The 26,930-nt window shown below is 42.3% G+C and overlaps 1 protein-coding gene across 1 annotated transcript; it reads left to right on the top strand.

The window, feature by feature from the left end:
• Positions 1 to 15,898: 15,898 nt before the first annotated feature.
• On the top strand, positions 15,899 to 19,631 carry LOC139831792 (uncharacterized). The gene is made up of 2 exons (XM_071821125.1): positions 15,899 to 16,508; positions 19,447 to 19,631. Exons 1-2 carry the CDS (start codon positions 15,899 to 15,901, stop codon positions 19,629 to 19,631), a joined length of 795 nt encoding a protein of 264 aa, XP_071677226.1.
• The last annotated feature ends 7,299 nt before the right edge of the window (positions 19,632 to 26,930 follow it).

Here is a 26,930-nt window from a genome sequence, read left to right as displayed (position 1 = left end):
TTAGTTCCCGAGTACATGTCTACATATATTTTCTATCTATTTAATTTACGATATTTTTTAGTAAATTTCTAACATGTTTTTAATATAGTGTGGGCGCACCTGCCAAAAGTGCGCGTTCGTACATTATCTGCTGTTTAAAACTAGCCTCATGATACAGCAGTCGACAAGAAAAATACCGCCTCGGGACTCTCCTCCGGTAAGTTGTCACGTAGAGCAATTCCAATAGTGCAGCCGGATGCTGGCTATAAAGCTAGCTATAGTCAGTTTATAGCTAACTTGTACAATAGTTGGTTTTAAGGATTGATAACTTTATGTGTAAAAGGCTCACCACACATACTCACAAAGTGCCTAGGAGCACGAGCAAGAGCTGGCTCTTGCATGAGAGCCCATCTCTCTTCTCTCTCCACTTCTCTCATCCACCTAAGCAAAATAACATTATTTTAATTCTTATAGCCTACTGAATCAACTTTATTGTACTTGCTCGTATAGGAAGTCTACGGTCTACCCGGCCGATCGAGTGGATGTGTATATAGGATTCGTGACGAGCTAGGACTCTCGGAATCCGTCCATGCATGCATGTCAGGTGGATCTCCGGCCGGCCGCTGTGCATGTTTGTACTCACCGTATTTGACATGTATACATACAGATTGGTTGCCATCGCCTGACGACATCGCGTATAAGCCTTTTGCCTGTGCTAGCTTCGTGCCTGGACATTTTTTAGAACATAACAGATTCATTCTTTTATTATTCAGCTTAAGTGCATTATACTGAGAGAAGCGTGAAACCCTTCACGTAAGATACAAAGAGAATGTTCCTGGCTGGGCATGAACCTAAACAACAAATTACTATGAATTCAAAGAGCTAATCCAACCAAATGATCTGATTTGACATTATCGCTGGAATGAAATGATGGAGAAGCTTGTAGCTCTGCAAGTGGAGGCCTGTTCTTCCAATGTTTTGGATCTGCGATTTTCTCTTTTCTAAAATGAAGGTAAAATCTTTGCCTCATCCATTGATTAAGAAGAGAGTGCACAGTTTTTAGGAGAAAATCGTACGAAAACCTACAACATTTTCAAGCCCACACAAACAACACATCTTTACACCCCACAACCAAGTCTACCAGAGACCCGAACAACATAGCCGCACACACACTAGCCAACACAACAAATCGACACAAACGAACACTTCACCACGACACTACAACGCCATGTATCACAGACAAAGACATGCCATGACACCGGGGTCACCCATCAAACAACATCGGATCCAGGGTAGGCAGCAGTCAAGGTGGCGAGAAAATCGCAAACCTCTCTAGCGACGACAGCTTCGGGCATAGTTGCCAACAATCCTGACTTAGCAACTCCATCACTAATAGGAACTACATGTTCGCTGGACTCATGCGAGAGAGAGAGAGACTGTAGCGTCAACAACACCACTTTTCTCAAAACCAAAATCAGATGTGATCTGTAACACCAGAGCTAAGATCCTATCTATTCCGTCACACTCAGAGGCAGACGACACAACAGGCTGCGGCGAGGTACTGCCACGATGACAGAAACAAATGTAGGGACGTTCTTCCTCAACCACAGATGACTTTTGCTCAGTGGAACTAGTGGAAACGAAGCTTGCACGGGGCGAGCTCCTGCCCACCGGGACAACATGCCCTCCAAAGAATCACCAGCGTATCCAAACAATAGCTTGAGCTTTGCTACCTCTTCACGAAGGGGGCGAGACGCCTCCTCGACGCGGTTAGCAACCAAATGAGTGATGATGAGGACATCCCATCTATTGATACAATCGCTGTACCTACAGCCACACAAATACAAGGACCAATCACTCGAGCTCGTGCCAAACAACTTAACTATCAGGTACTTTCGTTTCTTGGAACTATTCCTCACATACATGAGAATATGATGTTGCCTAAATCAGATATGTTTGTTACTCTTAGGAATGATGGACCTAGCATGGATGAGGAGGACAAGCATTGGAGCATGATCACACATGGAGGAGATGGCAGCAAGCATTTGAGGATTGAAGAGGACGTCGCAAGTGGAGATTACAGAACTTTAAAGCCACCATAAGAAGAGATGAAGACATGGACGAAATATAGAGTTCTCCACTTCATAATTTCGTCCATAGCATAATATGGTGCTGCGTCACCTTTAGTTTTGTGCCAGGCCCATGTCATTTTCGCAGGAATTAAGTCAGTCACTTTTTAGAGTCCGTATTGAAGGGGGAAATGCCTTCTAGGGTTTGGTTCGGCCGCCATACGTATGGCTGGCCGAAACCCCACTTTTTCCTCCTTTAAATACCCCCATAGCCTTCACGGTTAGACTCGGATTTTGATTAGATTAAAATTTAGCCATTGCTGCAACTCTCGTGTATTTCTTTTGAGGCCAACGCCCAGAACAAGACCGACTATTCGGAATCCCACCTTATTCAATAAAGTTTTCTTCTTTCATCCGCAATATTCTGATTGCAATATTAGTTCTTACTTGTTCTCGATTTCAGGTAGGAATTAAGACCCTCGCTGGTCAGGCTGATCGTGCATCCGCAAGATCAGTAACTCCCGGAGATTGTCCTAGCGATTGCATTGGCGCACGAGCTTTGCACGTGTAGTCGGATCGTCAAGCACGAGCTCCACCAACAAATCGACGCTATCATACTCTCATCGAAAGATCGGCCTTCTTTGCCCTATCAAGTGGTATCAGATTTCAGGTTGCTCGGTGAGAATTTACAGTTTCCCTAGTGTAGATTGCATCTGCCATCATACCCTAAACCACGAAAAAGCCAAAAATACTATTAGGGTTTTAGATCATCGTCCCATAAACCCCCTGCCACGCCTTGCATTGTCTTTTCTGTTTTGCATAATTGAATTTGTGTCTGGATCTTCGTGTCGAGTTGCTGGTCTTAGCGTCTAGTTCCTTTAGAGTTTCGAGTTCTGGTCATATTAGTTATGCCGCCGCTGCTCGCACCACACGCAGATCACCGCCACCACTGTCAGATACACCAACCATATATACTTCCGCCACTACCATATACACCCACTAGATCGTTTCCACCACAGTCATATGCATCTGCCATATACCCTGTTTCCTACCGCGACACAGAGTCGTGTTGTTTCTCTGCCATGCCAGAGTCCGAGTAGCATTAGGTTTTATTGTTTTTCCTTCTTAGTTGTTGCCTTCGAATTTCATCCGTGCTGTAGAAAAATTTCCGTGAGATAAGTTTCGGCCGCCGGTAAAGAATTGTGAAGGAGAGAAAAAAAGTCTGGAAACGCCTCCGAATTTTTTTCTGGCTACATTGGTTTTTCACCTTGGCGATCACTTTTCGCCACTGGACGTTATAGCGACATTTTTTGGGTGCCTGCGCGCTTTCGGGAGCACTTCCGAAATTTCGACAATTTTTTTTCTGAGGCTATACTGTTTTTAGACCTCGGGGTCAGTTTGAAACACTCGCCCTCATAGTGATTTTTTGTCTCTCGGGTCGCCACCTCATCGCTGCTAGTTGCTTGTGTGCCACGTCGTGACCTCGTTAGTGTTCTAGGCCCGCGTCTCTAGTACGGTCTAGCCTAGGACTAGCACAGTACCGTTGTTGAGCATACTTTCAATACTGCATCGCTGTTTTGACAATTGTTGTTTTTGCTACCATATTAGCCTTCCTACAGCTCCACATATTTTCTCCACGTGCTTTGTGTCGACACCTGGTAATCGCTTTGGCAATCTTTGGAGACGCTGATCCTTGCTGGTTGCCATATCACCTTCCTCCTGTTTGGTAAGAACTTGTAACAGTTTCGTATTTTGCTTGACGGATTACGCGTGAACCACCATATTCCGTAGTTTGTAAGCATATACATTGTTGCTTGTTGCATACTAACCATGGCAGGCACAAATTCGGCGACCGTTGACCCGAATAAGATGACGAATGCAGAGATGCATGCTCACTTCTCCCATCTTTTGGGCGGGCATGCACAGGACGTGGACGCGCGCCTTGGTGATGTTGACGCTAAATTCACCGACGCGCTGGACAAGATGGATGGCCTCGAGACAGCTTTCAACTCCAAACTCGACACCAAATTCCAGGAGGTGTTGTCTCGGTTACCGCATCCTCGCGACAACATGCGACGACGCGCACACCGCGTTCCTCGTGCGGGTACCGCTCCTGCTGCAGCAGCCGCACCTGCCTTCTGATCAAGGATACGATGATTATGGAGGGGACGAAGACGAGCAGGTCGATGAGAACGTGCTGGACGGCGAGGAGGTTGAACAACCTGACCTGGTCGTCCACGACAACTGAACCGCAACGCTCGCCCACCTCTACGCCCGGTACGTGATGATGATCATGTTGCTAAACTGAAACTGAATATTCCGTCATTTGAGGGTAGATATAATCCTGATGCATACCTTACTTGGGAATTGGAAGTAGAGCAACGCTTTGCATGTTTACGCTATCCTGATCATTTGCGTGTTAGTGCTGCTACTTGTGAGTTCACAGATTTTGCATCTATTTGGTGGTCTGAGCATTGTAGAGTACATCATGCTAATATTCCTACTACTTGTTGGAGATATGCCCAAGAGGCAATAATAAAATGGTTATTTTAATATATCTTTGTGTTTATGATAATGTTTACATACCATGCTATAATTGTATTAACCGAAACATTGATACATGTGTGTTATGTGAACAACAAGGAGTCCCTAGTAAGCCTCTTGTATAACTAGCTTGTTGATTAATAGATGATCATGGTCTCGTGATCATGAACATTGGATGTTATTAATAACAAGGTTATGTCATTATATGAATGATGTAATGGACACACCCAATTAAGCGTAGCATAAGATCACGTCATTAAGTTATTTGCTATAAGCTTTCGATACATAGTTACCTAGTCCTTTCGACCATGAGATCATGTAAATCACTTATACCGGAAAGGTACTTTGATTATATCAAACGCCACTACGTAAATGGGTGGTTATAAAGGTGGGATTAAGTATCCGTAAAGTATGAGTTGAGGCATATGGATCAACAGTGGGATTTGTCCATCTCGATGACGGATAGATATACTCTAGGCCCTCTCGGTGGAATGGCGTCTAATAGCTTGCAAGCATATGAATGGTTCATAAGAGACCACATACCACGGTACGAGTAAAGAGTACTTGTCATGAGACGAGGTTGAACGAGGTATAGAGATACCGATGATCAAACCTCGGACAAGTAAAATATCGCGTGACAAAGGGAATCGGTATCGTATGTAAATGGTTCAGTCGATCACTAAAGTCATCATTGAATATGTGGGAGCCATTATGGATCTCTAGATCCCGCTATTGGTTATTGGTCGGAGAGAAGTCTCAACCATGTCTACATAGTTCGCGAACCGTAGGGTAGGTTTGATGTCGTTTAAGTAGATATGGAATATGGAATGGAGTTCGAAGTTTTGTTCGGAGTCTCGGATGGGATCCAGGACATCACGAGGAGTTCCGGAATGGTCTGGAGAATAAGATTCATATATAGGAAGTCATATTCCAAGTTTGGAAATGATCCGGTGCATTTATGGCAGGTTCTAGAAGGTTCTAGAAAAGTCCGGAAGAAAGGCACTATGGAAAGGTGGAGTCCCGGAGGGACTCCACTAGCATGGCCGGCCAAACCCTAAGGGGGAGGAGTCCCAGGTGGGCTCCACCTTGGTGGCCGGCCAGCCCCACCTCAAGGAAAGGTGGGAGTCCCACCTTGAGTAGGACTCCCCCCTTGAGTAGGTTTCCCACCTTTGGGAAGTTTTGGTGTTGGAGTCTTATTCGAAGACTTGGACTACAACTCTTGGGGCTTCCACCTATATAATGAGGGACAAGGGGAGGGTGGCCGGCCACTCTTGCCTCCAACCTTGGCTGCCCCCCTTTGTGGCCGGCGCCCAAGGCACCCCCTCTCCCCAAACCCTAGCGCCCCTCCTCCACTACTTCTCCCGCATATGCTTAGCGAAGCTCCGCCGGAGATCTCCATCGACACCGCCACCACGCCGTCGTGCTGCCGGGATTCCGAGGAGGATCTACTACTTCCGCTGCCCGCTGGAACAAGGAGAAGGACGTCGTCATCAACACCGAACGTGTGACCGAGTACGGAGGTGCTGCCCGATTGTGGCACCGTCAAGATCTTCTACGCGCTTTTGAAAGGGGCAAGTTATCGTCTACCGCAACAACGAGAGCCTCCTCTTGCAGGCTTTGGAAATCTTCAAGGGTTAGTCTCGTTCATCCCCTCGTTGCTCCCATCTTCTAGATTGCATCTTGGCTTGGATTGCGTTCTCGCGGTAGGAAATTTTTTGTTTTCTATGCTACAAATCCCATCAGTGGTATCAGAGCCGTGTCTATGCATAGATGGTTGCACGAGTAGAACACAATTGTTTTGTGGGCGTTGATGCTTTGTTGTCTTTAGTTCGAGTACTTTGCATCTTTGTGGCATGGTGGGATGAAGCGGCTCAGGCTAACTTTACATGACCGTGTTCATGAGACTTGCTCCACGTTCGACATGCAACTTGTATTGCATAAGTGGCTTTGCGGGTGTCTGTCTCTCCCACCATAGTGAAGATTCAATTTACTCTTTCTATTGACAACACTAGTATCACCGTTGTGGTTCATGTTCGTAGGTAGATTAGATCTTACTCGAAAACCCTAAACCACGTAAAATATGCAAACCAAATTAGAGACGTCTAACTTGTTTTTGTAGGGTTTGGTGATGTGATATGGCCATGATGTGATGATGAATATGTATGAGATGATCATTATTGTAGTGTGGCAACCGGCAGGAGCCTTATGGTTGTCTTTAAAATTTCATGTTGAGTAGTATTTCAAAGTAGTTGTAATAGTTGCTACATGAAGTGAACAACCATGAAGACGGCGCCATGGACCTTGACGCTACGCCGACGATGATGGAGATCATGCCCGTTGATGATGGAGATCATGTCCGTGCTTTGGAGATGAAGATCGAAGGCGCAAAGACTAAAGGGCCATATCATATCACATATGAATTGCATGTGATGTTAATCCTTTATGCATCTTATTTTGCTTAGATCGCGACGGTAGCATTATAAGATGATCCCTCACATTAATATCAAGATAATAAAATGTTCTCCCCTCGTATGCACCGTTGCACAGTTCGTCGTTTCAAGCATCTCGTGATGATCGGATGTGATAGACTCAATGTTCACATACAATGGGTGTAAGCCATGTTGCACACGCGGAATACTAGGGTTTGCTTGACGAGCCTAGCATGTACAGACATGGCCTCGGGACAACGGAAACCGAAAGGTTGAACACGAGTCATATGGAGGATATGATCAACATGTTGATGTTCACCATTGAAGCTACATCATCTCACGTGATGATCAGTTTTGGTGTAGTGGATTTGGATCGTGTACCACTTAACAACTATGAGGGATGTTGTATTAAGTGGGAGTTCATTAGTAATTAGATTAAAACATGAACTAATTATCATGAACATAGTCTGAGTAGTATTTTGAATTAATTTTGTAGTATTGGCATCGGTTTTCTACCATGCGCTAGTCTTGTTATTGAGATAGAAATACTGTTAAAATCTGACAAGAAACTTTACGGATTGGTACCGTATTGTTAAAGAATCAAGAAATGATTAAGTCCTATTGCAATCGTTTAGTAAACCTCACATTGTTGATTCAGAGAGCTATGGTTTCAATTAGTACCTAAAGTTATCTTGTCTCCGTGAAACTTGAAGTTCAAATCTGTTTGAAAAGTAAGGAGCTGAAAATTTAGTTTTCAGAAATAATCAAGGTATGAGATATATATTATATCTAAGACCTTATTGCAAGATGATAGAATATAATTTGGTGAGACTACATAAACTCATAAGTTTTATGGGAATGTACGAAGGTTGAAGATGCAAGGCGTCCCAATCCTCCAACTATTGGGGCACTAACAATATTCGCATATCCATGAAGTGATCGTCCTTAGTATGCACCGTTGCTAAGACTCGTCGTTTCGAAGCATCACGTGATGATCGGGTTTTATAGATTCTATGTGTGCATACAACGGGTGCAAGCCAGATTTGCACATGCGAATACTGAGGTTATACTTTACGAGCCTAGCATGTACAGACATGGTCTCGAAAAGTCTTCATGATATGATAAAATTATGAGTGAAATTGTTCATCATATTAAAATGTTACTAATAGTGAAATCCGGAACACTTGTCATATGATGATCAACTTCAAAGTAAGATCCTCAAGGTTATTGGTATTTGACCAACAAACCTAGAAGTTGTTGATGTTGAAGTGTTTTTCTGAATAATGAGGAAAGCTAAAAGAGAAACTACAAAAGATTATTGGCACAAAGAAAGAAAAGTCTAGAAAGTCTAGCTCAGGTGTATATAAATGATATACATGTTATGGATGTATTCCTCGTTTGGTCACACAATGAAATTCTTGGGTATTTGTACCATATATTGATTGGTATGAAGTGTCATACAAAACAACGCAATACAACAATACAATGGCCTAAGTGACTGACAAGGAATATGATAGGAATGCACGTCTGGAACAAAAAATAAAGTGTTATTATGTTCATCGTTGGCATTCTATCTAGCCCTTAGAATTTATAATAAAGAACTTAATAATTGTTATTTTGCTCTGGTCAAATTAAAACAATGAGTTGTTCATATTATGACATTACTCCATGTACGATGGATAAGTTATTATAAATCTTAATGGTGAAACACACACACACATAATACTGACGCTAAAATGCCATAAGGCAAATGATTTGAATTCCACTTATTTGTGGAACCGCCATTTAGGTCATTTTAGAGAAGAACGCATGAAGGAACTCCATGTAAATGGATTTTTGGAGTCATTTGATTTTTGAATCGTTTGGCGCTTGCAAATCTTTTCTGAAAGAGAATGACTAAAATACCGTTCATAGGCCAAGAGTTGAAACGGGCAACTAACTTAGTGAAAACATACATGATGATGTATGTGGTTCACTGGGCATAGTTGTGTGCGGGAGATTCTTCTACTTCATGAAAACTTCCAACAATGAATTGAGTATATATATATGTGGATATATTCGATAAGGAAGAAGTTTGAAACATTTGAATAGATTCAAATAAATTTCAGCATGAAGTGGAAATCATCGTAATAGAAAAGTCAAATATCTATGATTGGATCATAGTGGAAATATTTGAATTACTAGTTTTAGAGAACATAAAAGAGAGTTATGAAATTGTTCTACAACTCACGTTTCTTGGAGTATCATAGTGATAATGGAGTATCCAAGAGATGTATCCAAACCTTGTTGGGTCAATGATGAGATAAAATATTGATGCCATTATATTTGTGTGGATTATGCTTTAGAGACTACCGCTTTTACACTAAATAGAGCATCATCATGATCCGTTGAAATGACACCATACAAGTTATGGCATGGGTATAAACCCTAATAGTCCTTTCTTTAAATTTTGGTCTAAAAATTTACAACCAAAATCGGATAAATGTCTTTGTTGGTTATCCCAAAGAATTGATAGGGAATTCTTTCCACTATAAAGTAAAAGACAAAAGTGTTTGTTAATGTTACTTGCTTATTTCCAAGAAATTGTTTTCTAGCGAAGTATTTGAGTGGGAGGACAATAGAACTTGATAAGGTTTATGAACCTGAGCATAATGATTAGAGTAGTGCAGCATCGGAAATTGGTTCCAGAAGCAGTCACGACGATCATGGCTCCCATGACTACAAAGTGTTTTAGCCATAAAGATCGAAGTAAATATTGAACCTTGTAGGTATGGTTTACTTTGTGATCAAATAAATGATTTGTGGACAAAGGATTGATTTTGAACAATGATAAACCAACTACAAACAAAGAAGTTATGATGAGCTCTGACTCCGTTAAAATGGATGTACGCCATGAAATCCAAGATAAATGAATACTTTCTGAAAGTAAATGGATCTATAAAATTGATGGACTTGGATGGAATATCCTTGAAGAAGCTCGACTTGTCGAAAAGTAGTTTACGACAAAGTTCAAAGAATTGACTACGATAAGATTAGATCTTCTGTAGCGATGCTTATAGTCTATGTGGATTATTCTAGTAATCGCTACATATTTCTTTTATGAGATATGATAGTAGGATGGCAAAATACATTACTTAACAGAAGTGTGTATTAAAGGTGTATACAAGATACAACCAAGAGTTTTGCTAGTCCGTGGAATACTAAGATAGGTATACAAACTTCAATTGGATGAAGTGAGTATCACGGAGTTGGAATCTTCACCGGATGAAATGATCAAAGAGTTATGATTTCATCAGAGACGATGAAGACGCTTGCATTTGCAAGAAATTAAGTGGGAGCGCTGAGACATATTTGTAATACTTTATGTAGATGACATATCGTTGATTATAAATAATGTAATTATATAATTGATTAAAAAGGTTTCATTGAGAATTAAACTTCAATGAAAGGATATGGACTGAAACAAATTTAGTGTCAAGATCTATGAAGATAGATTGAAACACATAATAAGTTTAAGTCAAAGTACATAGAATGGATATTGAAGTAGTTCAATATAGAAATATTAAGAAAATGTTCTTGTCATGTGAAGGTTTGACAAGACTTGAGTGTATCTGACACTCAATGAGTAAAAACACATGAGTGATTATAGATCACGAATAATATGTACACAATCAGATGTCCTGTGCTCTAAAAGTGTTATGAGCATATACCAGAATGATTCATGAGATGATCATTGGACGACAGTAAGAATATCCTTGAGTACTTTAGAAGAACCAAGGACATATATATATTTTTGTATGGAGTAATGACAAACAAATCGCTGTAATGTGTTGCACCGATATTAGTTTGGTCACATATAAAAATGAATTTCAAATCTCAATTAGGCTAAATGTTGTTTAAAAGGTAGCACAATGCTAGATTTAGAAGAGGTCTAAATATTGTGAAGGATTCTACAAACGAAGGCAGAGTATGTTATTGTTTTGACAATGACTAAGGATGTTTAAGTCGAGGAGTTCTTTTGAGAACTTGGTGTAGTTCCGGTAGTGTCAGAACTTTGAAGCTATATTGTGTGTGACAATATTAGTGACATATTTCAGACCGCAGAATTAAGGTTCCACCAGAAGACCAAACATATTTAATGCCGACTCATTTGGAAAATGAGTGATGCGTTGAGACGCAAATGAATTGCAAAATACATACGTTTCTGAGAATGTCAGATCCGTTGACTAAAACTTCTCCCGTGAGCAAAACATGATAAAGCACCGGAAGGCCAAGGTGTTATATCTTTACATATGTAAACTAGATTATTGACTCTAGTGCAAGTGGGAGACTGTTCGAGATATGCCCAAGAGGCAATAATAAAATGGTTATTTTAATATATCTTTGTGTTTATGATAATGTTTACATACCATGCTATAATTGTATTAACCGAAACATTGATACATGTGTGTTATGTGAACAACAAGGAGTCCCTAGTAAGCCTCTTGTATAACTAGCTTGTTGATAATAGATGATCATGGTTTCGTGATCATGAACATTGGATGTTATTAATAACAAGGTTATGTCATTATATTAATGATGTAATGGACACACCCAATTAAGCGTAGCATAAGATCACGTCATTAAGTTATTTGCTATAAGCTTTCGATACATAGTTACCTAGTCCTTTCGACCATGAGATCATGTAAATCACTTATATCGGAAAGGTACTTTGATTACATCAAACGCCACTGCGTAAATGGGTGGTTATAAAGGTGGGATTAAGTATCCGGAAAGTATGAGTTGAGGCATATGGATCAACAGTGGGATTTGTCCATCCCGATGACGGATAGATATACTCTGGGCCCTCTCGGTGGAATGTCGTCTAATAGCTTGCAAGCATATGAAAGGTTCATAAGAGACCACATACCACGGTACGAGTAAAGAGTACTTGTCATGAGACGAGGTTGAACGAGGTATAGAGATACCGATGATCAAACCTCGGACAAGTAAAATATCGCGTGGCAAAGGGAATCGGTATCGTATGTAAATGGTTCAGTCGATCACTAAAGTCATCGTTGAATATGTGGGAGCCATTATGGATCTCCAGATCCCGCTATTGGTTATTGGTCGGAGAGAAGTCTCAACCATGTCTACATAGTTCGCGAACCGTAGGGTAGGTTTGATGTCGTTTAAGTAGATATGGAATATGGAATGGAGTTCGAAGTTTTGTTCGGAGTCTCGGATGGGATCCAGGACATCACGAAGAGTTCCGGAATGGTCTGGAGAATAAGATTCATATATAGGAAGTCATATTCCAAGTTTGGAAATGATCCGGTGCATTTATGGCAGGTTCTAGAAGGTTCTAGAAAAGTCCGGAAGAAAGGCACTATGGAAAGGTGGAGTCCCGGAGGGACTCCACTAGCATGGCCGGCCAAACCCTAAGGGGGAGGAGTCCCAGGTGGGCTCCACCTTGGTGGCCGGCCAGCCCCGCCTCAAGGAAAGGTGGGAGTCCCACCTTGAGTAGGACTCCCCCCTTGAGTAGGTTTCCCACCTTTGGGAAGTTTTGGTGTTGGGGTTTTATTCGAAGACTTGGACTACAACTCTTGGGGCTTCCACCTATATAATGAGGGACAAGGGGAGGGTGGCCGGCCACTCTTTCCTCCAACCTTGGCTGCCCCCCTTTGTGGTCAGCGCCCAAGGCACCCCCTCTCCCCAAACCCTAGCGCCCCTCCTCCACTACTTCTCCCGCATATGCTTAGCGAAGCTCCGCCGGAGATCTCCATCGACACCGCCACCACGCCGTCGTTGAAAGGACACATATGTCGCCTAGAGGGGGGGGGGTGAATAGGTGATTTAAAACTTTTACGAGATGGGCTTAACAAATGCGGAATAAAACTAGCGTTTACTTTGTCAAGCCCAAAGCCTATATACTATGGTTCACCTATGTGCACCAACAACTTATTCTAAGCAAAGGTTCACCTATGTGCACCAACAACTTAAGCTTAGCAATACAAGCAAGTATGTGATAGCAAGATATATATAACTTCAAGCACGATGGCTATCACAAGGTAAAGTGCATAAGTAAAGAGCTCGGGTATAGAGATAACCGAGGCACACGGGAGACGATGATTTATCCCGGAGTTCACACTCTTGCGAGTGCTAATCTCCGGTGGAGAGGTGCGGTTGCTTAGTGCTCCAGAACGCCACAAGAGGCTCACCTTGAGGTGTGGTTGCTCGATGCACACCAACGCCACAAAGGCCTCACCCCAAGATGCGGTACTCACACCACACACCGAACGCCATGAAGGCGCCTCACCTAAATCTCCGGTGACCCTCGCCACAAAGGCCTAGGTCACGGTTCCACTAAGGGATTTCCTTCGAGGCGGAAACCGGGCCTTACACAAAGATTGGGGCACACATCCACAACTTAATTGGAGGCTCCCAACAAATCGCCACAAAGGCCTCAAATCCGTCTAGGGTTCCAAGAACCCAAGAGTAACAACTTTCTTGCTTTCACTTCCACGAATCACCATGGAGAACTCAAACCGATGCACCAAATGCAATGGCAAGAACACCACAAAGATGCTCAAGTCCTTCTCTCTCAAATTCCAACAAAGCTACAAAAGCTATTGGGGGAATAAGAGAGGAAGAACAAAGGAATTCACAAAGAACACCAAGATTAAGATCTAGAGAGTTCCACTCACAAAGAGATGGATTTGATTGGTAGAAATGTAGATCTAGATCTCCTCTCTCTTTTCCCTCAAATGGGGGCAAGAATCATGGAGGGATTGAGAGATAGAGCAAGCTTCTCTAGTTCAACAATGGAGGAGAGAGAGAGTAAGAGAAGCCACTTGTTCCAATGGGGAAGAAAGGTATTTATATGAGAAGGTGCTCCAGATCTGACCGTTATGCACGTTTCTGTGTAGCACCGGAAGTTCCGGTCACAGGGATCGGAAGTTCCGGCTAGATTCCTTCGCACCTGAGCAGCTGATGGACTGAGTGTGGGCGGAACTAGGGCAGAACTTCCGGTGACCGGAAGTTCCGGCCAAGTTCCGGCCTTCTTCCGGAAAAGCGCGAAAACCATACTGGAACTAACTGCGAGTAAAAACGATGTTTCTGGAACTTGCCCGGAAGTTGGGCGGAAGTTCCGCTGACCGGAACTTCCGGCCAACTGCACCGGAACTTCCGCCAGAAGAGGACAGAACTTCCGCCAGGAACAAAAGACAAACCGGTAAAACCTCCAACCTCGAAAATGCAATAAGTTGAGTTAGGAAACTCCGATTTAAGTGAAACCAATTTTGTTGGAAAGAGGACGACAAGAGCTACCCAACAAAAATCACCAAACTCGAAAACGCAATAAGTGATCTATGCAAAATTCGTTTTCGATGAACTAGAGCTTGTCATGAGAATAAGCACAAGCTCTAAAACATCACATGGACAAGATCCAAAAAACAACCAAGAAAGATGATGCAAGGATGCAAAGGTTTGAGCTCTCTCCGAACGATACGATCGAGTTACTCACTCGAGAGCCCTCTTGATAGTACAACAACTAAACTATAAACCGGTCTCCAACTACACCATGAGACCGGTGAGAAAGAAACCCTATCAAGAGCAAACCTTAACCTTGCGCATTCCACTTGAGCTCGATGATGACGATCTTGACCGCAACAAGATGGAAGGTCTTTCTTGCTTGTGCTTGCTTGACGAAGTCTTGTGGATTGCTCCCCCATAATCCACCATGGGAGAGCCTCTTCTTCGGCGCATCTTCACATATCCATGATCACCATATGAATGGCAAGACTCAAGCAAAGGATCTCTTCGAGATGGCTCATCTTGAACTTGCACTTCATTTCGTTGATGTCTTGAAGTTAACCTTGAGAGCTCACTTCATCTTCATCTTCAAGACATACTTGACACTTGATATCCTTCATAAATTTCTTCTTATTGCAACCTTGAAGCCAACAAATGGTTCAAGCATTTCCTATGGACAACACCTACAAATATAACTCAATGCAAACATTAGTCCATAGGGATTGTCATTAATTACCAAAACCACACATGGGGGCTCCATGCACTTTCAGTCGTGCTGCCGGGATTCCGAGGAGGATCTACTACTTCCGCTGCCCGCTGGAATGGGGAGAAGGACGTCGTCATCAACACCGAACGTGTGACCGAGTACGGAGGTGCTGCCCGATTGTGGCACCGTCAAGATCTTCTACGCGCTTTTGAAAGCGGCAAGTGATAGTCTACCGCAACAACGAGAGCCTCCTCTTGTAGGCTTTGGAAATCTTCAAGGGTTAGTCTCGTTCATCCCCTCGTTGCTCCCATCTTCTAGATTGCATCTTGGCTTGGATTGCGTTCTCGTGGTAGGAATTTTTTTGTTTTCTATGCTACGAATCCCATCACTACTTGGGTTGGTTTAAAACTTGCTATGCATGCTCATTTTGTTCCTCCATATTATCAACGTGATTTGCTGAAAAAATGTCTCGCTTAGAACAAGGAAAAAATTCTGTAGAAGACTATTATCAAGAATTGAAAACTGGCATGATTTGTTGTGGTATTGTAGAGGATAATGAGGCTATGCTTGCACGTTTCTTTGGTGGTTTGAATAAAGAGATTCAGCATATTTTAGATCATAAGGAGTACAACACTATTACTCGCTTGTTTCATCTTGCTTGCAAAGCTGAACGTGAAGTGCAGGATCGTCAACCACCATGGAGAAGAGCTAATATTTCTGCAGGTCGTACATCATCATGGTCTCCGCGACAATCAGCGCCACAATCTCGTGGGGCTGCACCAGCACCTACTACCTCCAAGTACACCGCGCTTGCATCACGAGTACCACCTGCTGCTACTCCACCACCATCTGCTGGTCCTCCTCGGAGTTCATCTTCCATGGCCTCCACGGGGAAGACTCGCGACATTCAATGTCGCAAATGCTTGGGATTTGGTCACATAGAAAGAGAATGCAGAACCAAGCGTGTGATGTTGGTGTGTGAAGATGGCGAATATGATTCAACAAGTGACTTTGATGAAGATATATTGGCCCTTATTGTTGCACGTGATGGTACCAATTCTGATTCTGGGAGAGCGATGGAGGTAATGGAAGCTGACACTGCTTTTCAGTACAGGAGCTTAGTTGCACAGCGTGTGTTGAGCGTGCAATTGAGCAAATTTGAGCATGATCAACGCCACAACCTGTTTCAAACAAGAGGCGTTGTAAAAGAGCGAGCTATACGGATCATCATTGATGGAGGGAGCTGCAATAATCTGGCCATCGTTGACATGGTGGAGAAGCTTTCTCTACCTACGAGACAACGCACACATCCATATTACATTCAATGGTTTGAGAGCTCTCAGAAGCTCAAGGTAACAAGAACTACACGTGTGTATTTTACTATTTGTACATATTCTGATTTTGTGGATTGTGATGTTGTACCTATGCAAGCTTGTTCTTTGTTACTTGGTAGACCTTGGCAATTTGATAGAGAATCTATTCATACTGGTAAAACTAATCAGTATTCTCTTATGCATGATGGAAAGAAAATTGGTCTCAAACCTATGACTCCTGAACAAATATTAAAATATGATCTTGCTAGAGCTAGTAGAGTAAAAAACGAGGAGAAACATAAGAGTGAAAATCAGATTGTTGCTGCATATTTTGTGCCACATAAGACTAATACTAAATCTGATTCGAACCATGCTACTGAAATTCATTTGAAAAATCCTTGTTTGCTTGCTAGCAAATCTGATATTGCTGAACTTGATGTGAACACTACTCCATGCTATGCTATTATTTGCAAAGAAGTTATGTTTTCATTTAAGGATATGCCTCCTTCTTTGCCACCTGCGGTTGCTAACCTTTTGCAGGAGTTCATTGATGTGTTCCCACAAGATGTTGCACTTGGATTACCACATGTTCGTGGGATTGAACACCAATTTGTTATACATTTTGATCATGAATCTTTGAAGCATATTCGTAGTCAAGCTAAGTTGAATCGCCGCCATGCAAAGTGGGTTGAATTTATTGAGTATTTTCCCTATGTTATCAAACACAAAAAGGGTAGAGATAATGTTATTGCTGATGCTTTGTCGCGCCGTTATACTATGCTATCTCAACTTGACTTCAAGATTTTTGGATTAGAAACTATAAAGGAAAAATACTTGCATGATGTTGATTTTAAAGATGTGTTGCTGAATTGTAAAGATGGTAGAAAATGGAACAAATTTGTCCTCAATGATGGATTTGTGTTCTGTGCTAGCAAGCTATGCATCCCAGATAGTTCCGTTCGTCTTTTGTTGTTGCAGGAGGCACATGGAGGAGGATTGATGGGACACTTTGGTGTGAAGAAGATGGAGGATGTACTTGCTGCACACTTCTTTTGGCCACGTATGCATCGAGATGTTGAGAGATTTTTGGCACGCTGCACTACATGTCAAAAAACTAAGTCTCGACTTAATCCACATGGTTTATATATGCCTCTTCATGTTCCTAGTGTACCTTGGGAGGATATTTCTATGGATTTTGTTTTGGGATTGCCTCGTACACAGAAGGGGAGGGATAGTATCTTTGTTGTTGTGGATCGGTTTTCTAAGATGGCACACTTTATTCCATGTCACAAGACTGATGATGCTACACATGTTGCTGATTTATTCTTTCGCGAAATTGTTCGTTTACATGGTGTGCCCAATACTATTGTTTCTGATCGTGATACTAAGTTTCTTAGCCACTTTTGGAGATGTTTATGGGCTAAGTTGGGGACTAAATTGCTGTTTAGTACTACATGTCATCCCCAAAATGATGGACAAACTGAAGTAGTAAATAGAACATTGTCTACTATGCTGCGGGTTGTTTTGAAGAAGAACTTAAAATTGTGGGAAGAATGTTTACCTCATGTTGAATTTGCTTACAATCGTTTGCTACATTCTACCACTAAGATGTGCCATTTTGAGATTGTGTATGGTTTTGTACCACGTGCACCTATTGATTTATTGCCTTTACCATCTTCGGTGAAAAATAATTTCGATGCTACACAACGTGCTGAATTGATATTACAATTGCATGAGACTACTAAAGACAACATAGAACACATGAATGCTAAGTATAAAATTGTTGGGGATAGAGGAAGAAAGCATGTTGTGTTTGATGTTGGCGATCTTGTTTGGTTGCATTTGCGCAAAGATCGTTTTCCTGAATTGCGCTAGTCTAAACTAATGCCACGCACTGCTGGTCCTTTTAAGGTGTTAGAGAAAATAAATGATAATGCATATAAACTTGAGCTTCCTGCAGAATTGGGTCCGGTTAGCCCTACATTTAACATTGCAGATTTGAAGCCTTACTTTGGTGAAGAAGAGGAGCTTTCATCGAGGACGACTTCAATTCAAGAAGGGGGGCATGATGAGGACATCCCATCTATTGATACAACCACTGTACCTACAGCCACACAAATACAAGGACCAATCACTCAATCTCGTGCCAAACAACGTAACTATCAGGTACTTTCGTTTCTTGGAACTATTCCTCACATACATGAGAATATGATGCTGCCTAAATCAGATATATTTGTTACTCTTAGGAATGATGGACCTAACATGGATGATGAGGACGAGCATTGGAGCATGATCACACATGGAGGAGATGGCAGCAAGCATTTGAGGATTGAAGAGGACGTCGCAAGTGGAGATTACAGAACTTTGAAGCCACCATAAGAAGAGATGAAGACATGGACGAAATATAGAGTTCTCCACTTCATAATTTCGTCCATAGCATAATATGGTGCTGCGTCACCTTTAGTTTTGGGCCAGGCCCATGTCATTTTCGCAGGAATTAAGTCAGCCACTTTTTAGAGTCCGTATTGAAGGGGGAAAGGCCTTCTAGGGTTTGGTTCGGCCACCATACGTATGGCTGGCCGAAACCCCACATTTTCCTCCTTTAAATACCCGCAGAGCCGTCACATTTAGACTCAGATTTTGATTAGATTAAAAGTTAGCCATTGCTGCAACTCTCGTGTATTTCTTTTGAGGCCAACGCCCAGAAAAAGACCGACTATTCGGAATCCCACCTTATTCAATAAAGCTTTCATCTTTCATCCGAAATATTCTGATTGCAATATTAATTCTTACTTGTTCTCGATTTCAGGTAGGAATTAAGACCCTCGCTGGTCAGGCTGATCGTGCATCCGCAAGATTAGTAACTCCCGGAGATTGTCCTAGCGATTGCATTGGCGCACGAGCTTTGCACGTGTAGTCGGATTGTCAAGCACGAACTCCACCAACAAGTCGACGCTATCATACTCTTATCGAAAGATCGGCCTTCTTTGCCCTATCAAGTGAGCTCCATGCGTAGCAAGACAAACTGACACTGAAAGCGAGGGTCCAAACTGGCATTGATATTGAACTCTTCGCAACACACCTTGGAAAGGGCCATGGTTGCGATGATGTAGGCGACGACGAGCATCCCACAACCTCAGCCCAACTCCAGGATGACAAAGCTGAGCGGATGAGCTGGCAAGGAGCACATGCGTCCGAAGAACAAGCACGAGTGTTCGAGAGCGAGAGCGAGGGGCGGCAAAGCGCGCACGACAGAAGTGCTCCTGATGACAAGGATGACGACATCAGATGCATCTGAAGGGCTCACGGCATGGGCTGACCTGGTGGCCACGTTTGAGGCACCGAAAGCATTCCCCGCGAGTCCAACGCTAGCTTGAAGGCGAGACAACTGTCGAGAGCTTCTTTCGGAAGCAAAGACGATGGCACGTAGCCGGTGAAAGGACACATATGTCGCCTAGAGGGGGCGAATAGGCGGTTTAATTTTTTTACGATATGGGCTTAACAAATACGGAATAAAACTAGCATTTACTTTGTCAAGCCCAAAGCCTATATACTATGGTTCGCCTATGTGCACCAACAATTTATGCTAACCAATACAAGCAACTATGTGATAGCAAGATATATAACTTCAAGCATGATGACTATCACAAAGTAAAGTGCATAAGTAAAGAGCTCGGGTATAGAGATAACCGAGGCATGCGAGAGACGATGATTTATCCCCAAGTTCAAGCTAATCCCCGTTGGAGATGTGGGGTGGCATAGTGCTACCGAACGCCACAAAAGGCCTCACCTTGAGGTGTGGTTGCTCGATGCACACCAACGCCACAAATGCCTCACCTGAAGATGCGGTAGTCACACCACAAACCGAGCGCCACGAAGGCCTCACTTTATTCTCTGGTGACCCTTGCCACAAAGGCCTAGGTCATGGTTCCTGATACGTCTCTGACGTATCGATAATTTCTTATGTTCCATGCCACATTATTGATGTTATCTACATGTTTTATGCACACTTTATGTCATATTCGTGCATTTTCTGGAACTAACCTATTAACAAGATGCCGAAGTGCCAGTTGCTGTTTTCTGCTGTTTTTGGTTTCAGAAATCCTAGTAACGAAATATTCTCGGAATCGGATGAAATCAACGCCCAGGTTCCTATTTTGCCCGGAAGCATCCAGAACACCCGAGAGCCACCAGGGAGGGGGCACAGGCCCACCAAACCCTAGGCCGGCGCGGCAAGGGGGGGGCCCGCGCCACCCTATGGTGTGGGCACCCCTTCGACCCTCTGGCGCCGCCTCTTCGCCTATTTAAAGCCTCCGTCGCGAAAACCCTGATACGATTGGCGAAAACCACAGAAAACTTCCAGAGCCGCCGCCATCGCGACGCCAAGATCTGGGGGACAGGAGTCTCTGTTCCGGCACGCTGCCGGAGCGGGGAAGTGCCCCCGGAAGGCTTCTCCATCGACACCGCTGCCATCTCCACCGCCATCTTCATCACCGCTGCTGCTCCCATGAGGAGGGAGTAGTTCTCCATCGAGGCTCGGGGCTGTACCGGTAGCTATGTGGTTCATCTCTCTCCTATGTACTTCAATACAATAATCTCATGAGCTGCCTTACATGATTGAGATTCATATGATGATGCTTGTAATCTAGATGTCATTATGCTAGTCAAGTGAGTTTTACTTATGTGATCTCCGGAGACTCCTTGTCCCACGTGTGTAAAGGTGACAGTGTGTGCACCGTGTGGGTCTCTTAGGCTATATTTCACAGAATACTTATTCACTGTTGAATGGCATAGTGAAGTGCTTATCTATATCTCTTTATGATTGCAATGTGTTTGTATCACAATTTATCTATGTGCTACTCTAGCAATGTTATTAAAGTAGTTTTATTCCTCCTGCACGTGTGTAAAGGTGACAGTGTGTGCACCGTGTTAGTACTTGGTTTATGCTATGATCATGATCTCTTGTAGATTGCGAAGTTAACTATTGCTATGATAATATTGATGTGATCTATTCCTCCTACATATGCATGAAGGTGACAGTGTGCATGCTATGTTAGTACTTGGTTTAGTAGTGTTGATCTATCTTACACTATAAGGTTACTAAAACATGAACAATATTGTGGAGCTTGTTAACTCCGGCATTGAGGGTTCGTGTAATCCTACGCAATGTGTTCATCATCCAACAAAAGTGTAGAGTATGCATTTATCTATTCTGTTATGTGATCAATGTTGAGAGTGTCCACTAGTGAAAGTGTAATCCCTAGGCCTTGTTCCTAAATACTGCTATCGCTGCTTGTTTACTGTTTTACTACGTTACTACTGCTGCAATACTACCACCATCAACTACACGCCAGCAAGCTATTTTCTGGCACCGTTGCTACTGCTCATATATATTTATACCATCTGTATTTCACTATCTCTTCGCCGAACTAGTGCACCTATTAGGTGTGTTGGGGACACAAGAGACTTCTTGCTTTGTGGTTGCAGGGTTGCATGAGAGGGATATCTTTGACCTCTTCCTCCCTGAGTTCGATAAACCTTGGGTGATCCACTTAAGGGAAAACTTGCTGCTGTTCTACAAACCTCTGCTCTTGGAGGCCCAACACTGTCTACAGGAAAAGGAGGGGGAAGTAGACATCAAGCTATTTTCTGGCGCCGTTGCCGGGGAGGAAAGGTAAAAGGTACTCACACTCCGGACCTCGGCTACCAAGCTATTTTCCGTCGTTGTAAGTACTCAAAGCTATTTCCTTTAGATCCTGCAATTGCATCTTTTTGTTTCTTGTTTACACTAGTTTGGCATAATGGACAAGAATGATCTTCTTATTCTATTTCCTGATTTAAAACATGGATTGTTTGATGCGAAAATTAAAAAACCTATGGAATCTTATTTGCATGCTGGTAGTAATATTAGTATGAATGCTTTGAACACCATTGTTGATAATGATATAGAAAGTTCTAAGCTTGGGGAAGCTGGTTTTCATGATCTTTTTAGTCCCCCAAGCATTGAGGAGAAAATTTTCTTTGATGATACTTTGCCTCCCATTTATGATGATTATAATGATAGTGGTATTTTGGTGCCACCTACTATGGAGAGTAAATTTTGTTGTGATTATACTATGCCTCCAACACTTGATGAGAATAATAATGATAGCTACTTTGTTGAATTTGCTCCCACTACAACTAATAAAATTGACTATGCTTATGTTGGGAGTAGTAATAATTTTATGCATGAGACTCATGATAAAAATGCTTTATGTGATAGTTATATTGTTGAGTTTGCTCATGTTGCTACTGAAAGTTATTATGAGAGAGGAAAATATGGTTGTCGAAATTTTCATGTTACTAAAACACCTCTCTATGTGCTGAAATTTTTGAAGCTACACTTGTTTTATCTTCCTATGCTTGTTACTTTGCTCTTCATGAACTTGTTTCTTTACAAGATTCCCTTTCATAGGAAGCATGTTAGGCTTAAATGTGTTTTGAATTTGCCTCTTGATGCTCTCTTTTGCTTCAAATACTATTTCTTGCGAGTGCATCATTAAAACTGCTGAGCCCATCTTAATGGCTATAAAGAAAAGAACTTCTTGGGAGATAATCCATGTGTTATTTTGCTACAGTACTTTTTTATTTATTTTGTGTCTTGGAAGTTGTTTACTACTGTAGCAACCTCTCCTTATCTTAGTTTTGTGATTTGTTGTGCCAAGTGAAGCCTCTAATCGAAGGTTGATACTAGATTTGGATTTCTGCGCAGAAACAGATTTCTATCTGTCACGAATCTGGGCTGTTTTCTCTGTAGAAAAATCAGAAAAATATGCCAATTTACGTGCGTGTTCCTCAGATATGTATGCAACTTTCATTAGTTTTGAGTTTTCTGATCTGAGCAACGGAAGTATTTATTAAAAATTCGTCTTTACGGACTGTTCTGTTTTGGCAGATTCTGCCTTTTATTTAGCATTGCTTCTTTCGCTGTGTTGGGTGGATTTCTTTGTTCCATTACCTTCCAGTAGCTTTGAGCAATGTCCAGAAGTGTTAAGAATGATTGTGTCACCTCTGAACATGTGAGTTTTTGATTATGTACTAACCCCTCTAATGAAGATTATGAGAAGTTTGGTGTGAAGGAAGTTTTTCAAGGGTCAAGAGAGGAGGATGATATACTATGATCAAGAAGAGTGAAAGCTCTAAGCTTGGGGATGCCCCGGTGGTTCATCCCTGCATATATCAAGAAGACTCAAGCGTCTAAGCTTGGGGATGCCCAAGGCATCCCCTTCTTCATCGACAAATTATCAGGTTCCTTCTCTTGAAACTATATTTTTATTCGGTCACATCTTATGTGCTTTACTTGGAGCGTCTGTATGTTTCTTGTTTTTGTTTTTGTTTGAATAAATGCTTGTGTGGGAGAGAGACACGCTCCGCTGGTTCGTATGAACACATTTGTTCTTAGCTCATAATATTCATGGCGAAGGTTGAAACTGCTTCGTTAATTATTATATGGTTGGAATTGGAAAATGCTACATGTAGAAATTGGTGTGATGTCTTGAATAATGTGATACTTGGCAATTGTTGTGCTCATGTTTAAGCTCTTGCATCATATACTTTGCACCCATTAATGAAGAAATACATAGAGCATGCTAAAATTTGGTTTGCATATTTGGTTTCTCTAAGGTCTAGATAATTTCTAGTATTGAGTTTGAACAACAAGGAAGACGGTGTAGAGTCTTATAATGTTTTCAATATGTCTTTTATGTGAGTTTTGCTGCACCGGTTCATCCTTGTGTTTGTTTCAAATAAGCCTTGCTAGCCTAAACCTTGTATCGAGAGGGAATACTTCTCATGCATCCAAAATACTTGAGCCAACCACTATGCCATTTGTGTCCACCATACCTACCTACTACATGGTATTTCCTGCCATTCCAAAGTAAATTGCTTGAGTGCTACCTTTAAACAATTCAAAAGTTATCACCTCTGATTTGTGTCAATGTTTTATAGCTCATGAGGAAGTATGTGGTGTTTATCTTTCAATCTTGTTGGGCAACTTTCACTAATGGACTAGTGGCTTCATCCGCTTATCCAATAATTTTGCAAAAAGAGCTGGCAATGGGATTCCCAGTCCCAAATTAATTAACAAAAATAGACACTCCTCCATGGTATGTGATTGTTGGACGGCACCCGAAGGATTCGGTTAGCCATGGCTTGTGTAAGCAAAGGTTGGGAGGAGTGTCATCATAATAAAACTAAAATAAAAAGGCACTCCTTCATGGTATGAGATTGTTGGCAGGCACCCGAGGATTCGGTTAGCCATGGTTTGTGAAAGAAAGGTTGGAAGGAGTGCCATCCAAAAATAAAATAAAATGGGAGCCGCTCTTTGAAGGTTTGCCTGGCAAGGGGGTTAGAGTACCCGCTACCATTCGTTGACAACAACAAACACCTCTCAAAATTTTACTTTTATGCTCTCTTTATGTTTTCAAAACCAAAGCTCTAGCACAAATATAGCAATCGATGCTTTCCTCTTTGAAGGACCATTCTTTTACTTTTATTGTTGAGTCAGTTCACCTATCTCTTTCCACCTCAAGAAGTAAACACTTGTGTGAACTGTGCATTGATTCCTACATACTTGCATATTGCATTTGTTATATTACTCTATGTTGACAATTATCCATGAGATATACATGCTACAAGTTGAAAGCAACCGCTGAAACTTAATCTTCCTTTGTGTTGCTTCAATGCCTTTACTTTGAATTATTGCTTTATGAGTTAACTCTTATGCAAGACTTATTGATGCTTGTCTTGAAGTACTATTCATGAAAAGTCTTTGCTATATGATTCATTTGTTTACTCATGTCATTTACATTGTTTTGATTGCTGCATTCACTACATATGCTTACAAATAGTATGATCAAGGTTATGATGGCATGTCACTCCAGAAATTATCTTTGTTATCGTTTTACCTGCTCGGGACGAGCAGAACTAAGCTTGGGGATGCTGATACGTCTCTGATGTATCGATAATTTCTTATGTTCCATGCCACATTATTGATGTTATCTACATGTTTTATGCACACTTTATGTCATATTCGTGCATTTTCTGGAACTAACCTATTAACAAGATGCCGAAGTGCCGATTCTTTGTTTTCATTGTTTTTGGTTTCAGAAATCCTAGTAACGAAATATTCTCGGAATCGGACGAAATCAACGCCCAGGTTCCTATATTGCCCGGAAGCATCCAGAACACCCGAGAGCCACCAGGGAGGGGGCACAGGCCCACCAAACCCTAGGCCGGCGCGGCCAGGGGGGGGCCCGCGCCACCCTATGGTGTGGGCACCCCTTCGACCCTCTGGCGCCGCCTCTTCGCCTATTTAAAGCCTCCTTCGCGAAAACCCTGATACGATTGGCGAAAACCACAGAAACCTTCCAGAGCCGCCGCCATCGCGACGCCAAGATCTGGGGGATAGGAGTCTCTGTTTCGGCACGCTGCCGGAGCGGGGAAGTGCCCCCGGAAGGCTTCTCCATCGACACCGCTGCCATCTCCACCGCCATCTTCATCACCGCTGCTGCTCCCATGAGGAGGGAGTAGTTCTCCATCGAGGCTCGGGGCTGTACCGGTAGCTATGTGGTTCATCTCTCTCCTATGTACTTCAATACAATAATCTCATGAGCTGCCTTACATGATTGAGATTCATATGATGATGCTTGTAATCTAGATGTCATTATGCTAGTCAAGTGAGTTTTACTTATGTGATCTCCGGAGACTCCTTGTCCCACGTGTGTAAAGGTGACAGTGTGTGCACCGTGTGGGTCTCTTAGGCTATATTTCACAGAATACTTATTCACTGTTGAATGGCATAGTGAAGTGCTTATCTATATCTCTTTATGATTGCAATGTGTTTGTATCACAATTTATCTATGTGCTACTCTAGCAATGTTATTAAAGTAGTTTTATTCCTCCTGCACGTGTGTAAAGGTGACAGTGTGTGCACCGTGTTAGTACTTGGTTTATGCTATGATCATGATCTCTTGTAGATTGCGAAGTTAACTATTGCTATGATAATATTGATGTGATCTATTCCTCCTACATATGCATGAAGGTGACAGTGTGCATGCTATGTTAGTACTTGGTTTAGTAGTGTTGATCTATCTTACACTATAAGGTTACTAAAACATGAACAGTATTGTGGAGCTTGTTAACTCCGGCATTGAGGGTTCGTGTAATCCTACGCAATGTGTTCATCATCCAACAAAAGTGTAGAGTATGCATTTATCTATTCTGTTATGTGATCAATGTTGAGAGTGTCCACTAGTGAAAGTGTAATCCCTAGGCCTTGTTCCTAAATACTGCTATCGCTGCTTGTTTACTGTTTTACTGCGTTACTACTGCTGCAATACTACCACCATCAACTACACGCCAGCAAGCTATTTTCTGGCACCGTTGCTACTGCTCATATATATTTATACCACCTGTATTTCACTATCTCTTCGCCGAACTAGTGCACCTATTAGGTGTGTTGGGGACACAAGAGACTTCTTGCTTTGTGGTTGCAGGGTTGCATGAGAGGGATATCTTTGACCTCTTCCTCCCTGAGTTCGATAAACCTTGGGTGATC

The sequence above is a fragment of the Lolium perenne genome, chromosome 1, assembly GCF_019359855.2.
Source record: "Lolium perenne isolate Kyuss_39 chromosome 1, Kyuss_2.0, whole genome shotgun sequence".
Lineage (NCBI taxonomy): Eukaryota > Viridiplantae > Streptophyta > Magnoliopsida > Poales > Poaceae > Lolium > Lolium perenne.
The sequence above is the reverse complement of the archived record's forward strand: the minus strand, read 5'-3'. Positions and strand labels throughout refer to the sequence as shown.

What these genes read in the sequence shown, in the direction of transcription:
- LOC139831792 (XM_071821125.1), top strand. Translation starts at nt 15,899, where the DNA reads ATGGCCTCCACGGGGAAGACTCGCGACATTCAATGTCGCAAATGCTTG. An exon ending in TAGAGAATCTATTCATACTG is followed by an intron (nt 16,509 to 19,446) that starts GTAAAACTAATC and finishes GCGATGATGTAG; the next exon opens with GCGACGACGAGCATCCCACA.